Genomic DNA, 14,348 nt, shown 5'->3' with positions numbered 1-14,348 from the left:
GCAATACACCATTCAAACACTCATGTGCTCTTACACATTTTCACACAGTCGGGTACCATCCACATGCACACTCACATAAACACCCTAAAAAACTGGTGTGAGAACTAGAGCTAGTGTAGTACCTAGCAAAGGGTCCAGCTCAGTAAATGAGAGCTATTATGTAGGAAAGTATGCACTAACGCTCAGACTAGGAAAACACTGGAGGTCCCTTAGACTAGTGGTTCTCAAAGAGGCCAACGCTGGACCAGCAGTATCAGCATCACCCTCGCTCCAGATCTACAAAGTCAGGAGCTTCTTTCATGGCTCAGTGGTTAATGAACCTGACTAGGATCCAAGAGGATGCAGGTTTGATTCCTGGCCTTGCTCAGTGGGTTAAGGATCCGGTGTTGCTGTGGTGTAGGTAGGCAGCTGCAGCTCCAATTCAACCCCTAGCCTGGGAACTTCCTTGAGTTTGGCCCTAAAAAAAGCAAAAAAAACAAAAAAAAATCTACTAAATCAGAAAATATGGGGGTGAATCTAGTAATTAATGTTTTAAAAGGCCTCCAGGTGATCCTGATGCATGCTTAAGGTTGAGAACGAAGGATGTAGGGTTTGACGAACCATTTTTACACAGGGCCACATAATAAATGTATTACCTTCACAATATCTGTCACAACTACTCAGTTCTGCCATTGTAGCATAAAAGCAGCTACAGACAATATGTAAATGAATGAGCAGGGCTCTGTTCCAATAAAACGTTATTTAAAAAAACGGGCAATGGAATTTTGGAACAGGATAGAGGCTGCACAACACTGCAAATATATTAAATACCACTGAATTATTTGCTCTAAATTGGTTAATTTTGTGACATGAATTTCGCCTCAATAAATTACTTTTATTTTACATTTTTGCCTGTGGCATATAGCTTCAGATCCCCAAACCAGAGACTGAACCCAGGCTGCAGGGGTGAAAGATGCCAAGTCCCAACCACTAGACTGCCAGGGAGCTCCCAAATTACTTTTAAAAAGCAAATAAGCAGGCGGTGGGATACAGCTCACAAGCCCATTTTTCTGACACCGAATCAAAATCAACCTTTAATTCTTTGGTTAAACTCATTCCAGGCAACCCCAATTTGTAGTCATGTAACGTCTACGTGCATACTGAGGACAAGTTGTTCACTACCCGACAAGGTAAATTTTTTCACTTACAGACAGACCCTGATTCTATATGGAGGTGTTTTTTTTTTCTTAACTATACAAAATCTCCTTCCATATGCCTTCTATCCACAGAGAGTTTACTTATGATCATCTGTTTCACTACAGAGGCTCCATGCCAAACTGATTTAAAGGATGAATTCACTCTAATTGGAGAAACACTGAAGGGGAATGTGCTCGGGTGCCAAAGCGTCAGGCCAAGAGAAAATCAAATCCCTTACAGATACTCCACAGGATGGATGGACTGACCTCTCTCTTTCTCTCTGTCTCTCTCTGTCTCTGTCTCTGTCTCTCTCACACACACACACACACGTGTAGCAGCAGCAGATTTTATTCGGTGGAGGACACTAGGGTTGGCTCTAAGGAAAGTGGTGACAATTGGCAGGCACTCCTCCACACAAGCGAGGAGGCATTCCTGGCTGTGGAGATGGGAATTTATGACAACAAGGTTAGAGTCTCCTGCTTAACTTAGGCTGCCAAGGAAGCTCTTCTCCCTGACACTCGCTGTCACCAGTGCTGGCATGCAACGGGCGCAATGAGCTAGTTCAACTTGGCTAACAGTTCTTCCAGTTCTGGCCGAGCTTTGAACCTTCCCTTGAAGTCTTCTTCCGTGTGCTGAGGAGAAGAAAAAGACAATATGAGGAAATTACGGTAGAGCTTTCAGTTACTCAAACACACCAGCATCAGCAAAGGATCCAGCAGCCGGCCCTGGAGAGAATGATTTAGATTCAACTAACTTTTGCTGAGTATCCACTAGGTACCAGACTTGTATTAGGCACCAAGGGTTCAACGTTGAATTGGACTTCCTCCCTGCCTTAAATGAAGTTATAGTCTGGTGAGAGAAGACAGATGCATAAAGAACTAATGTCAAAATGCTATGTCTACCACAATAGGAGCCCTTTAAAAAAGAGAGAGAGAATGTCAAAGGTCTCCATTTTCAATAGGAAATAACAGATGGTCTAAAATGACCTGATGTATGTGTCATAATAAGGGTCGTCATGGCAACCGGACCCAAATACTCAGTATTTAAGCTAAAATTCCAAGTTGAGCGTGTGCGTGTGATGGTTGATTTTATTTTATTAAACTTTTCTTTTTTTTTTGGTCTTTTTAGAACATACATATATGTTCTTTTTCTCATATTATCTTCCATAATGGTCTATCACAAGACGTATTCCAAGTTTTCCATGCTAAACTTTCTTCTGATTGGCTTTTTTCTTTCCCCCTGCAACAAAAGCATGGGGAAGTTCCCAGGGACAGAACCCTTGCCACCGTTGCAGCCTATACCACAGGTGCAGCAACACTGGATCCTTAATCCTGCACCACACAGGACGTTCTGACTGGCATTCTTTTTTTTTTGCTTTTTAGGGCCGCACCTGCTAGGGGTCTAATTGGAGCTGTAGCCACCAGCCTACGCCACAGCCACAGCAATGCCAGATCTGAGCCCTGTCTGCGACCTACAGCACAGCATAGCAACCCTGGATCCTTAACCCACTGAGCGAGGCCAGGGATTGAACCTGCATCCTCAAGAATACTGGTCAGATTTGTTTTCCACTGAGCCATGATGGGAACTCCTTGACTGGCATTCTTTACTGATTACAGTCAAGCTATAGCTAAGCTTTGAAGATCCAGGGACCTTCTCTCTAAAGTATGTTTCCCTATTTGTGTCCTGGTTAATTACACTGTATGTGATCTTAAATCATATTCCTTTTGCTACACACCTACCTGAAGTGAGGGAATTCTGGGGTGTAATGCGCTCACCCTAGCATCTGGTTGCTGTAATACAGTTCAGCTCCCTGGTCTAGAGTGCATCGTCCCTGCGCGCTGGAGGAGCCAGAATAACGACCACAGTGAAGCGGCCCGAGCATCCTTCCTGGTTACTGTCCACGGGCCTTCACTGTTTCTAAAGCCAGCCAGTCTAGATTGGCTTGTCTGCATGTAGAGCACAGGCGGGCCACCAGGGGGCCTCATCTCAGACGAGCACCTACCTCCCTCACTGACAATTTGACTCCTTCAGGAAGATTACTGTGGATGATTTCCAAGAAGATCTCTGCAAACGTAGCACTCAAACCGCTGATCTGCAAAAGGAAAGAAGAGGCTCTGAGAGAAGTGCTGAAAGCTAATGACTGGACAGACAGGGCAAGGGCTCCGATGTCCGCTGCAGCAGAGCCAGAGGGCCCTTGGTGAAGGAGTAACACTCAGAGCTGTGCTGGGCGCCCGGCCCTTTCAGGATTTCTCCTGCCATCTGCCAAAGTGCTTGCCTGCTGAGATGCTCACGGCCAGTATCTGCCCTTGTAGGCAATGAATGTCCTAACCGGGCCGAGAGGTTAAGTCCAGGACGACTTCCTGAACTCGACTCAGGTTCACCCACCTAGACCAGGACCTGACTGGGGTCAGAGCCTGTGCTGAGAATCCAGCGGTGAGTCAGATGTGTGGTAGAAGGGAACCCACAGGAGAAACACCCACCTAACCGAATCCGGGAGATCAAAGAAAGCCACCAAGAGTTACAGCTGGTTGGAGTCTTGAAGAAAAACAGGGTGCGGAGTTTTTAAAGGCAGAGGCAACAATATTCAGTAAAACGTGGAAGAATAGCATAGTGCGGGCGAGGGGATGAAAACTAGATCCACGTGTGGCTGGAATGAGTCGGGACGTGAAGAGGAGAAGCAGGAGGAAAATGATGAAGGCACTTAGGTGGTCATCTATCAGTTCAAACTTTATCCTGCGGCTTCAGTGGCAAGTTAGATCTGTCATAAAACATAGCTCAAATAATTTATTCCTGATAATATTTAAAGAACAAAAGATTGTATTTTAATTATTTAAAAAATTAACATAGATTTAGGGTATTACTACCTTGAGAGTTCTCGTTACTTTTTTTTTTTTCTTCCAGTTTTTTAGGGTTGCATCCGCAGCATATGGAAGTTCCCAGGCTAGGGGTCAAGTTGGAGCTGCAGCTGCCGACCTACACCACAGCTCACAGCAACACTGGATCCTTGACCCACTGAGCGAGGCTAGGGATCAAACCCACGTCCTCATGGATACTAGTCGGATTCATTACTGCTGAGCCATGAGGGGAACTCCTCTTGTTACCTTCTTGATATGTTTCTTGAGTGGATCAAAATAGGGTGATGTCCACACACTGGAATATTACTTGTCGGTAAAAAGGAATGAAGTACTGACAGATGCTACGACTTGGATGATCCTTAAAAACATGCTAAGTAAAAGAAGCTAGATATAAAAGGCCACATTTTACAGAATTCCATTTAAAGAAATGTCTAGAAGAGGCAAAACCATGGAAGCAGAGGGTAGATTAGCGGCTGCCAGGAGCTAAGGGGGTGGGGAGAGAGGAGTGACTGCTAATGGGTACAGTGCCCAACGGAAGCCACTGAGGGGTTCGAGATGGGAAAATGACACAATCACACAGATACGAGGGTAAAGAAAAGCACATGGGAGTTCCTGTCGTGTCGCAGTGGTTAACGAATCCGACTGGGAACGATGAGGTTGCGGGTTCGATCCCTGCCCTTGCTCAGTGGGTTGATGATCCGGCGTTGCGGTGAGCTGTGGTGTAGGTCGCAGACGCGGCTCGGATCCTGCGTTGCTGTGGCTCTGGCATAGGCCGGTGGCTGCAGCTCCGATTTGACCCCTAGCCTGGGAACCTCCATGTGCCGCGAGAGCAGCCCACGAAATAGCAAAAAAAAAAAAAAGAAAAGAAAAAAGAAAAGCACATGGATCTGAAAGGTCTTCAGGGGTAGAAGCCATGGAATTTGGGAATGAATAGATACCTGAGGGCAAAGAAGGGTGAAGCATTAAGCTCAAAGGTGGGGAGGGTTATGGAAAAGGAACAGAGTCCACCTGCAGTCAGCTCTGTAAACACTGAGTGGAGGGCGCTTGTGGAGCATCTCAGTGGAGAAGCCCAGCAGACAACTGGACATCAAGTCTGGAGCTCGATGAAGAGATGAGGATGGAGAAAAGAACCAGGAGAGGCAAATACATTTCAAGTTTCTCCCAGAGCACCTACCTGAACCACTCGCTCATGGGTGGTAAGAACCGAGTCCAGGAACATTTTGCTGCCTTGCTCCTGCAGCTGCAACACCTCCATGGTTTTGGTGGGCATCGCATAACTGTAGGGCAGAAGAGTCAGCTATTGGGGTGGTTCCTTTAAGCCAGCAGCACCACTTCAGTCCCTGGGTACAGCTACCACTGCAGGCAGTAGCTCCTGTAACCCAGGGCTGTTTATCTGCAGCCAGCAGCAAAGTAACCAGATATTCTTACATCTTCACCTGAGGTCTCTAAACTCCATGAGAGGGCAGACCATGTCTAGAAATTTTCTGCATCTCCAGCCATGCCTAATGTAACACTCTGAATAAAACATGGTGATTAATAAGTGTTTGCTGTTAATAAAAAAATTAGCCATTTCTAGAAGTTCCCTGGTGGTGCAGTGGCTTAAGGATCCAGAGTTGTCACTGCAGGTGTTCCCACTGTGGCACAGCGGAAATGAACCTAACTAGTATCCATGAGGATGCAAGTTCAATCCCTGGCCTCACTCAGTGGGATAAGGATCTGGCATTGCCGTGAGCTGTGGTGTAGGTCGAAGATGCGGCTTGGATCCCACATTGCTGTGGCTGTGGTGTAGGCCGGCAGCTGTAGCTCCAATTTTGACCCTTAGCCTGGGAACTGCTATATGCAGAGAGTGCAGCCCTAAAAAGCAAAAACAAAACAAAACAAAAAAAGAGTTGTCACTGCAGTGGCTCAGGTTGCTGCTGTGGCGCAGGTTTGATCCCTGGCCCAAGAACTTTAGCATGCCACAGGTTAAAAAAAAAAAAAGAAAAAGAAAAAAAAGAAAAAAAGCCAATTCTTTTTTTCTTTTTTTGTCTTTTTAGGGCTGCACTCTTGGCAAATGAAGGTTTCCTGGCTAGGGGTTGAAAGCCACAACAATACCAGATTCAAGCTGTGTCTGTGACCTCACAACAGCACAAGGCAATACCAGATCCTTAACCCACTGAACGGGGTCAAGGATTGAACCTGTGTCCTCATGGATGCTAGTCAGACTCATTTCCACTGAGCCACAATGGAAAGTCCAAAAGAGCCAATTCTAAAAGAATCAAGCTCATCACTAGGAACACTCTGGAGGCTAGCCTTGGGCATTTCACCTCTTCCGAAGAAATGAGCCATGAAATCCAATTGTTCTAGAGCAAGATTTCTCAATGGTAGCACAACTGACCCTTTAAACCAGATACTTCTTGTTGTGGGGGATGGCCTATGCATCCCTAACCTCTATACCCAGCAAATGCGAGCAATACCCCCCCCCCCCGAGTCGTGACAATCAAAATTATCTCCAGACCTTGTTAAACGGCCCCAGGTTGAGAGCCTCGGCTGTAGAGTCTATGTTTGTAACAGTGGGCTTCTGCAGGTCTAGACGCCACAATGAACAGCGTGCCAGACTGGGGTCAAGTTTTGGTCCTGTCACTTATTAGCAATATTTACTTCAACAGGTCCTATACCCTCTGGGCCTCAGTTTTTTCATTTTTAACAGGGGATTATAATCTATGTTTATATCAATAGACTATTGTGAGGCTCAGGTGTGATGAGACAGGATTGATGGCTGCACAGAACTGTGGTATGAGTGTTATGCTCATCTTTTCAAAAAGTCCATTAATCCAAAGATAAATGGCATAATAATAACAACAGTAGGACTGCTGAATTTTCATGTCACACACAGCTTCATCAATAAATAGCAAGGAGTCCCCATTGTGGCTCAGCAGAAATGAATCTGACTAGTATCCATGAGGATGCAGGTTCCATCCCTGGCCTTGCTCAGTGGGTTAAGGATCTGGCGTTGTCATGAGCTGTGGTGTAGGTTGCAGACGCGGCTCGGATCCTGCGTTGCTGTGGCTTTGGTGAAGGCCCGCGGCTACAGCTCCAATTCAGCCCCTAGCCTGGTAACCTCCATACGCTACAGGGCCAGCCCTAAAAAAGACAAAAAAAAAAAAAAAAAAAGCAAGGAGCCTGACCCTCTACAAAAAGAAATTTTGTGTAATGGAAAATGGATTAGAAACATGAGAGTCAGTACTAGATCTATTTATTTACTGGCCACACTGGTCGCATGTGGAAGTTCCCGGGCCAGGGACTCAACTTGAGCCACAGCAGCAACCGGAGCCATTGCAGTAATAATGCTGGATCCTTCATCTGCTGTACCACAAGGGAACTCCAGTATTAGATTTAGGTAATAGCTGTGCCGCTTACTATTACTGTTGGGCCTTGGACAAACGAATGCAGTTCTCTGAGTCTCAGTTTTTTCAGCCATGAAATGAAGATAGGAGTTCCCGTTGAGGCACAGCAGGTCAAGAATCCAGTGTTGTCTCTGTAGCAGCATGGGTTCAATTCCCAGTCCAGTACAATAGGTTAGCATGCCACAAGTACAGCCAAAAAAAGAAAAAGAAAGGATCCAGCATTGCTGCAGCTGTGACATTAGGTCTCAGCTGTGACTAGTATGCTTTGGATGTGGCCAAAAAAGGAAAAAAAAAGAAAAAGAAGACATTAATATCCAGTTTGTAGGGTTGCTATAATGATTAAATAAGATTACATAAGTAATTTGCCTGGTGTACTACGCCTACAAATGCCAATTCCTTTGACAGTGAATAACTGCTAGGTGTTGCAAACTTGCAGGTAGTCTCCCTAAACAACATCCCCTCCCACTTTATAGCACAATCTCTGATCTCCCCTTCAATTTCACATTTGATAATAACTTCCCCATGTCAAAAAAATTGGGCAAAGTTTAGTTGTGGTGCAGCAGATTAAGGATCTGGCATCATCACTGCTATGGTTCTGGTCGCTGCTATGGTGTGGGTGAGTTTGATCTCTGGCCCAGGAACTTCTGCAGGCCTCGGGCATGCCCCCCTCCCCAAAAAAAACAAAAAAAAACAACAAAAAAAAACAACAAAAAAACCTGGGACACATTCATAAACTTGTTAAAGAAAATGAAATAATTATGTAAAAAGCTTTCAGAAGAGTGAATTAAACAGATCTCTAAAATTCTGTTTTTCCTTTTGGACATTCCATAGATAAGACCGACTGGATAAAGGGGTGATTGTCCATTCCTGCCATTGAGCATGCATTTTATTCTTTAATATTTACTTCAGTGAGATTTCATTGATTTGTTTAGTCATTCATTCATTCAACAAACATTTACTGAGATCCTATTCTGCAGTCTATGCTTTCAAGGAGCTTGTTAAGAGGGTTTTGGAGAGGAGTTCCTGTCATGGCCCAGTAATTAACAAACCCAACTAGGATCCAGGAGGATGTGGGTTCGATTCCCTGGCTTTGCTCAGTGGGTTAAGGATCTGATGGCTGCAGTGAGCTGTGGTGTAGGTCGCAGACATGGCTCGGATCCTGTGTTGCTGTGGCTGTGGTGCAGGCCGGCAGCTGCAGTTCCAATTAGACCCCTAGCCTAGGAACTTCCATATGCCATGGGTGCGGCCTTAAAAAGGACAAAAACAAAACAACAACAACAAAAAGAGTGCACTACAGTAAGCCAAAGACAATATAAATAAGTACCAACTATTACAGGAACAGGAGGGAGAGCGGGGAGAGCTCGGGGAAGTTCATATGTGAAGCAGTACTTTATCAAGATGGAAAGAATGACCACAGATGTTTGCCTGAAGGACATTCCAAACAGAGACCTTCTGCAAAGGCAAGGATGCAGGAGAGGCCCTCAAAGAGAACCAACAGAAAAACCAGACATGGTTTGATAAAGAAATACTGGGAACTCTAATCATTTCAAAGCAGACTAGGCCAGGAGTTCCCATCATGGCGCAGTGGTTAACAAATCCGACTAGGAACCATGAGGTTGCGGGTTCGGTCCCTGGCCTTGCTCAGTGGGTTAACGATCCGGCGTTGCCGTGAGCTGTGGTGTAGGTTGCAGATGCGGCTCGGATCCCGAGTTGCTGTGGCTCTGGCGAAGGCCAGCGGCTACAGCTCCGATTCAACCCCTAGCCTGGGAACCTCCATGCGCCACGGGAGCAGCCCAGGAAATGGCAAAAAGACAAAAATTTAAAAACGAACAAAAAAAGTAGACTAGGCCAGACGTGACGTTTTCACTGCAGTGGCTCAGGTCGCTGCTATGGCTCAGGTTGACCCCTGGCCTGGGAACTTTTGCAAGCTGCAGACACAACCAAAAACAAAAACAAACAAAACCAAAGTAGACTAGCCCTCTGAGTAGTAAGAGTATAGGTCATTTTTCTTTAGTGTTTATACTTTTTGTACTTCCCAAATTTTCTGCAATAAACTTCATTTGATAGTAAAATAAAGTTTTACTATCAAATAAAGTAAGTAAAAACAGAGGGAAGAAATGAAAGAGCTGAATTTCAAGAGCCCATCTAACATGACAAAATAGTGCTATCTTTGAGGAATATTGCTGAGATGGGACATAAGGGAGACTGCTGGGGGGCTAGGGAACTTAGAATCTGTGGGCTTTACTATATATCAGTTGCTATATATATCCATTTTTTTTAAAAAAGTGAAATTTTAAAAAGGGCAAGAGCAGCCTTATAGAGAATAAAGCTGGATGATGCCTTTACTCTCCACAGAGAACAGGGGCAGGGTCAGCCTCAGGCTTGGAAGCTGCTCCCAGATGGGTAAGATTTCCATCTCTCCAGACAGCTGCCCAGCAAGGGATTCAGGTAAATTAAAGGACCCACAGGAGAGGCCTCTTCCTCTCCTCTTCTGGGCGAGCTGCGGCTGCAGCAATGCAGACCATTTATAGAACAAAACCTAGCGCACAGCTCCCTGGCTCAATTCCACCTCAAGGTCAGAGCCCTACTTCCAACTCCTAAAGAAAATGGATCAAGAAAAAATGAAAATCCCGAAGAAAACAATCATTCTCTCTCTGAAAAGCTGCGCAGTGAGAATACCTAATACGATGGACTGAAAACCTCAATCAGTGCAGAGGACTGAATTACTAAAATTGAACACCTCTGCACTATTTGCAGCAAAGAACCAGGGAACAGGAAAAACAGCACATCATTCATTCTGTTATTCTAGGAATCATGTTCATGCCTGTCGGAACCCAATCCAAGTTAACAAATATTCATTCAGTGCTTACTGCGTGTCAAGTACCGGGCAAGGTCTTAGTGTGGCAGCTGATGAAGATGGAAACAGTCCCTGCCCTACAGACCTTAGGGTCTGACTAAGAAGACCAACAACAGTCGAGCAGTTATGAAGGTTAGGAATGAGCCTTAGGAAAGGGAAGTTATGTACCCCTTACTTCTCCTACGCATGTAACAGAGGCCTAACTTACTGAGGTTCTCTGAAGAAGTGACATTCAAAATGAAGCCTAAGAGAAAAATAGGGGTTGATTAGGTGAAGGGGAAAGAATATTCCAGAGTTCCCGTTGTGGCTCAGCAATAACAAATCTGCCTAGTATCCAAGGCCAGGTTCTACCCCTGGCCTTGCTCCGTGGGTTAAGGATCCAGCCTTGCAGTGAGCGGTGGTATAGGTCACAAACTTGACACGGATCCTGAGTTGCTGTGGCTCTGGTGTAGGCTGGTGGCTACAGCTCTGATTAAACCCCTAGCTTGGGAACCTCCATATGCTGCAGGTGTGGCCCTAAAAAGGCAAAAAAAAAAAAGAAAGGTACGACTTTCTTGATGAAGGTAGCAAAGTATTAACATACATTTTGGCGTAAGCTCCTGATATCTTCGTGAAGTGGTATTTATGCTACTCTGCCTCCTTGAACTGACATTGAACTTTCACTTAACACCTTTCACATTATCATTTTCTCTGTGAAAATTCTCCCTGAAATCAGAGACATTCATCTTTATGCCCTCTAGTCAGAATGTCTAGTCCAATGTCTACCACATAGCAAGAGAAGGCTCCATCAATAGTCTCTTAATTAGTTAGCTAAAAGCACTTTCATTAAACTTGAGGAAATGTATACTATGCAACTGGATTGTGTAATCATATTCAAGAACCTGTCATCTTCCAACAATGGCTTCATGTCCCCCATGCAGCAGGCTTTATGCAAGACACTGAATAAAGAACACAGGTCCCGTGTAGTCGGGGGGAAGGGAGCTCACACACGAATAGATCGTTACAGCCCAGAGCACTAAGTGACATGACAGAGGCAGGTGTCAAGGGCTGAGGGAGCAACCAACTCTCTGGGGCATCAGAAAAAGATAAAGCACATCTTTAGGCCTAAAACTACTGAAGTACTATCAGCTCAGAGAACTAACGTCACAGCTCATTATCCAATCTTCTTCTAAGCACACTTAGCACAGAAATACTCTAAGTTATAAAGGTTTAAAAGTTCAAATTTGACTTAAGGACTTAAAATAAAATCCCATTGTTCTCGCTTTGGCAGTGCATATACTGGAGTTGGAAAGATACAAAGAAGATCAGGATGGCCCCTGCGCAAGGATGACCAAAAAAAAAAAAAAAAATCCCATATAATTAAAAATGCTTAAGTCAGACAGAACTGGGTTAATTCTGAGCAACTTACTGGTTCTGCGATTTTTGGCGTTTCTGAGCCTTAGTTTCCTAATCTACAAAATGGGGATACACTAATATTGAGTAAATAAGAAAGTATATCTGTGCCACAGTCAAGGAAATGTATGTGCCGTGTACTACCTGGCCACAATGGCAAACCATCCAAAGTATTATTCATTAAACATTTTTCCTTAAATCAACTCACTTAAAAATTAATTTTAAAAAGAAACTTGAGATGTGGAACAACTGGAACTCATATTGCTGGTGAAAAAGCAAAATAGTACATGTACAGTTTGGTAGTTTTTTATAAATTTAAAAATACACTACTCTTTCCATATGACCCAGCAATCACACTCCTAAAATAATGAGATGTTCTCACAAATACCTGTGCATGCTTAGGGCGTTCCTGTCATGGCTCAAGGGAAACAAATGTGACTAGCAGCCATGAGCACTCAGATTGGATCTCCGGCTTCACTCAGTGGTTTAAAGGATCCAGCGTTGCTGTGAGCTGTGGTGTAGGTCACAGACACAGCTCGGATCCTGTGTTGCTGTGGCCATGGTGTAGACTGGTGGCTATAGCTCTGATTGGATCCCTGTCCTGGGAACTTCCATATGCTGTGTGTGCAGCCCTAAAAATACAAAACAAACAAAACAAAACAAAAACCCTGTACATGTTTATAGTAGCTTTATTCATAACTGCCCCAAACTGGAAACGACACAAATGTCCTCAAACAGATAAACAAACTCTAGTATATCCATTCAATGAAATGCTACTCAGCAACAAAAAGGAACAAACTACTTGATACAGACAATGACATGAATGAATCTCAAATATATTATTCCAAGTAAAGGAAGCCAGACTCAAAAGGAAAAATACTGTATGATTTCATTTACATAATATTTTGGAAAAGGCAAAACTACAAGGACAGGGAGTTTCCATCTTGGCTCAGCAGTAATGAACTGGACTAGTATCCAGTGAGAACAAGGGTTCGATCCCTAGCCTTGCTCAGTGGGTTAAGGATCCAGCATTGCCGTGAACTGTGGTGTAGGTCACAGATGAGGCTTGGATCCTGAGTCACTGTGGCTGTGGTGTAGGTCTGCGGCTACAGCTCTGATTGACCCCTAGCCTGGAAACTACCATATGCTGTGGGTGTGGTCCTAAAAAGACAAACAAACAAACAAACAAAACCCACCAAAAAACCCTACAAGGACAGAAAAATAAATCTGTAGTTGCAAGGACTGGGGGGTGGGACAAGGGACGGACTACAAAGATAGGAGGGGACTTCTTGGATTGATGAAAATGTTCTATATCCTGATTATGATGGTATTTGCTCTATGCATGCATTTGTCAAAACTCACTGAAACTGTTTTCTAAAAGGGCAAATTTTGCTGAATGTAAATTATACCTCAATAAGCCTGACTTTAGTAGTTCTCATCATGGCTCAGCAGAAATGAATCTGACTATCCATGAGGACACAGGTTTGATGCCTGGCCTCACTCAGTGGGTTAAGGACCTGGTGTTGATGTGAGCTGTGGCCCCCATGTTGCTGTTGCTGTGGTGTAGATGGGAAGCTATAGTTCCAATTCGACCCCTAGCCTGGGAACCTCCATATGCTATGGGTGTGGCCCTAAAAAAAAAAAAAAAAGGAAAAAAAATAATAAGCCTGACTTTATATCACTATAGTAAATAGGAAAACCAGTATCTGATGACATAAATAGGAGTTAAGTTAAAAATAAGTACAATGAAAATGAAACAATCCTATAAATTTCTAGCCTAGATAGTGGCGCTTGCTAGATAGGAAGTACTGGAGTGGGGTTGAGGACATACCAGCACCATACGCAAGAATTTCTCCTTAACACAATTAGGTTCAATGAGAATTTAAAAGGGAAGAAATTTCTCCCATGTGATTTAACGTTATTTAAGAGAAACCACAGGACATCCCGCACTTTCTCAAATGTTGACATGAGGCATGCAAAGTGTCTGGCCTAGAGAAAGTGGTCAGTAAATGTTAGTTTCCCCCCTACAGTTTTCCAGCAAATCCAAAGAGTAAGTAAAACGCAGAGGAGGCAAAGAATAGCTATTTTTTTTTTGTCTTTTGTCTTTTTGTTGTTGTTGTTGTTGCTATTTCTTGGGCCGCTCCCGCGGCATATGGAGGTTCCCAGGCTAGGGGTTGAATCAGAGCTGGAGCCACCGGCCTACGCCAGAGCCACAGCAACGCGGGATCCGAGCCGCATCTGCAACCTACACCACAGCTCACGGCAACGCCGGATCGTTAACCCACTGAGCAAGGGCAGGGACCGAACCCGCAACCCCATGGTTCCTAGTCGGATTCGTTAACCACTGCGCCACGACGGGAACTCCAAGAATAGCTATTTAAATGGGGAGACGTACCAGGTTAATGCATGAGAGGACGCAAAACATGTCAATTCCCCTCACGTTGATCCTCAGAATCAACACAACCCCAACAAAATTCCACCAGGCTCCTTTCTGAAGAAATCAACAAGCCAAGTCTAAAATTTTAATGAAAAACCTAAGGACCTAAAATAGCCAAAATAATTTTGAAAAAAAAGAAGAACAAAGTTGCTCTTTCAGTAATCCAAGTACGATAATCAAGATAGTGTGGTATAGCGAGCATAGATGTACAAAGCAATGTGACAGAATAGAGTCCAGAAATAGAC

The 14,348-nt window shown here is 44.3% G+C and overlaps 1 protein-coding gene and 1 non-coding gene across 2 annotated transcripts in view; one reads left to right on the top strand and one right to left on the bottom strand.

Moving 5' to 3' along the window:
- Positions 1–1,508: 1,508 nt before the first annotated feature.
- Positions 1,509–14,348, bottom strand: part of MRPL48 (mitochondrial ribosomal protein L48) — a 46,029-nt gene continuing 33,189 nt past the window's right edge. Inside the window, exons 6-8 of the mRNA XM_047753089.1 lie at positions 5,206–5,308; positions 3,179–3,268; positions 1,509–1,808 (exon numbers count right to left, since the gene is read on the bottom strand). Of these exons, the coding sequence (XP_047609045.1) occupies positions 1,734–1,808; positions 3,179–3,268; positions 5,206–5,308 (268 nt within the window). The 3' untranslated portion in view covers positions 1,509–1,733. The remainder of the gene's footprint in view (positions 1,809–3,178; positions 3,269–5,205; positions 5,309–14,348) is intronic.
- On the top strand, positions 11,529–11,635 carry LOC125112222 (U6 spliceosomal RNA). The gene has a single exon (XR_007131031.1). It is a non-coding gene; the product is annotated as a U6 spliceosomal RNA (small nuclear RNA).

This window comes from Phacochoerus africanus, chromosome 11, assembly GCF_016906955.1.
Source record: "Phacochoerus africanus isolate WHEZ1 chromosome 11, ROS_Pafr_v1, whole genome shotgun sequence".
Lineage (NCBI taxonomy): Eukaryota > Metazoa > Chordata > Mammalia > Artiodactyla > Suidae > Phacochoerus > Phacochoerus africanus.
This window is presented reverse-complemented; position numbering and strand designations above follow the sequence as displayed.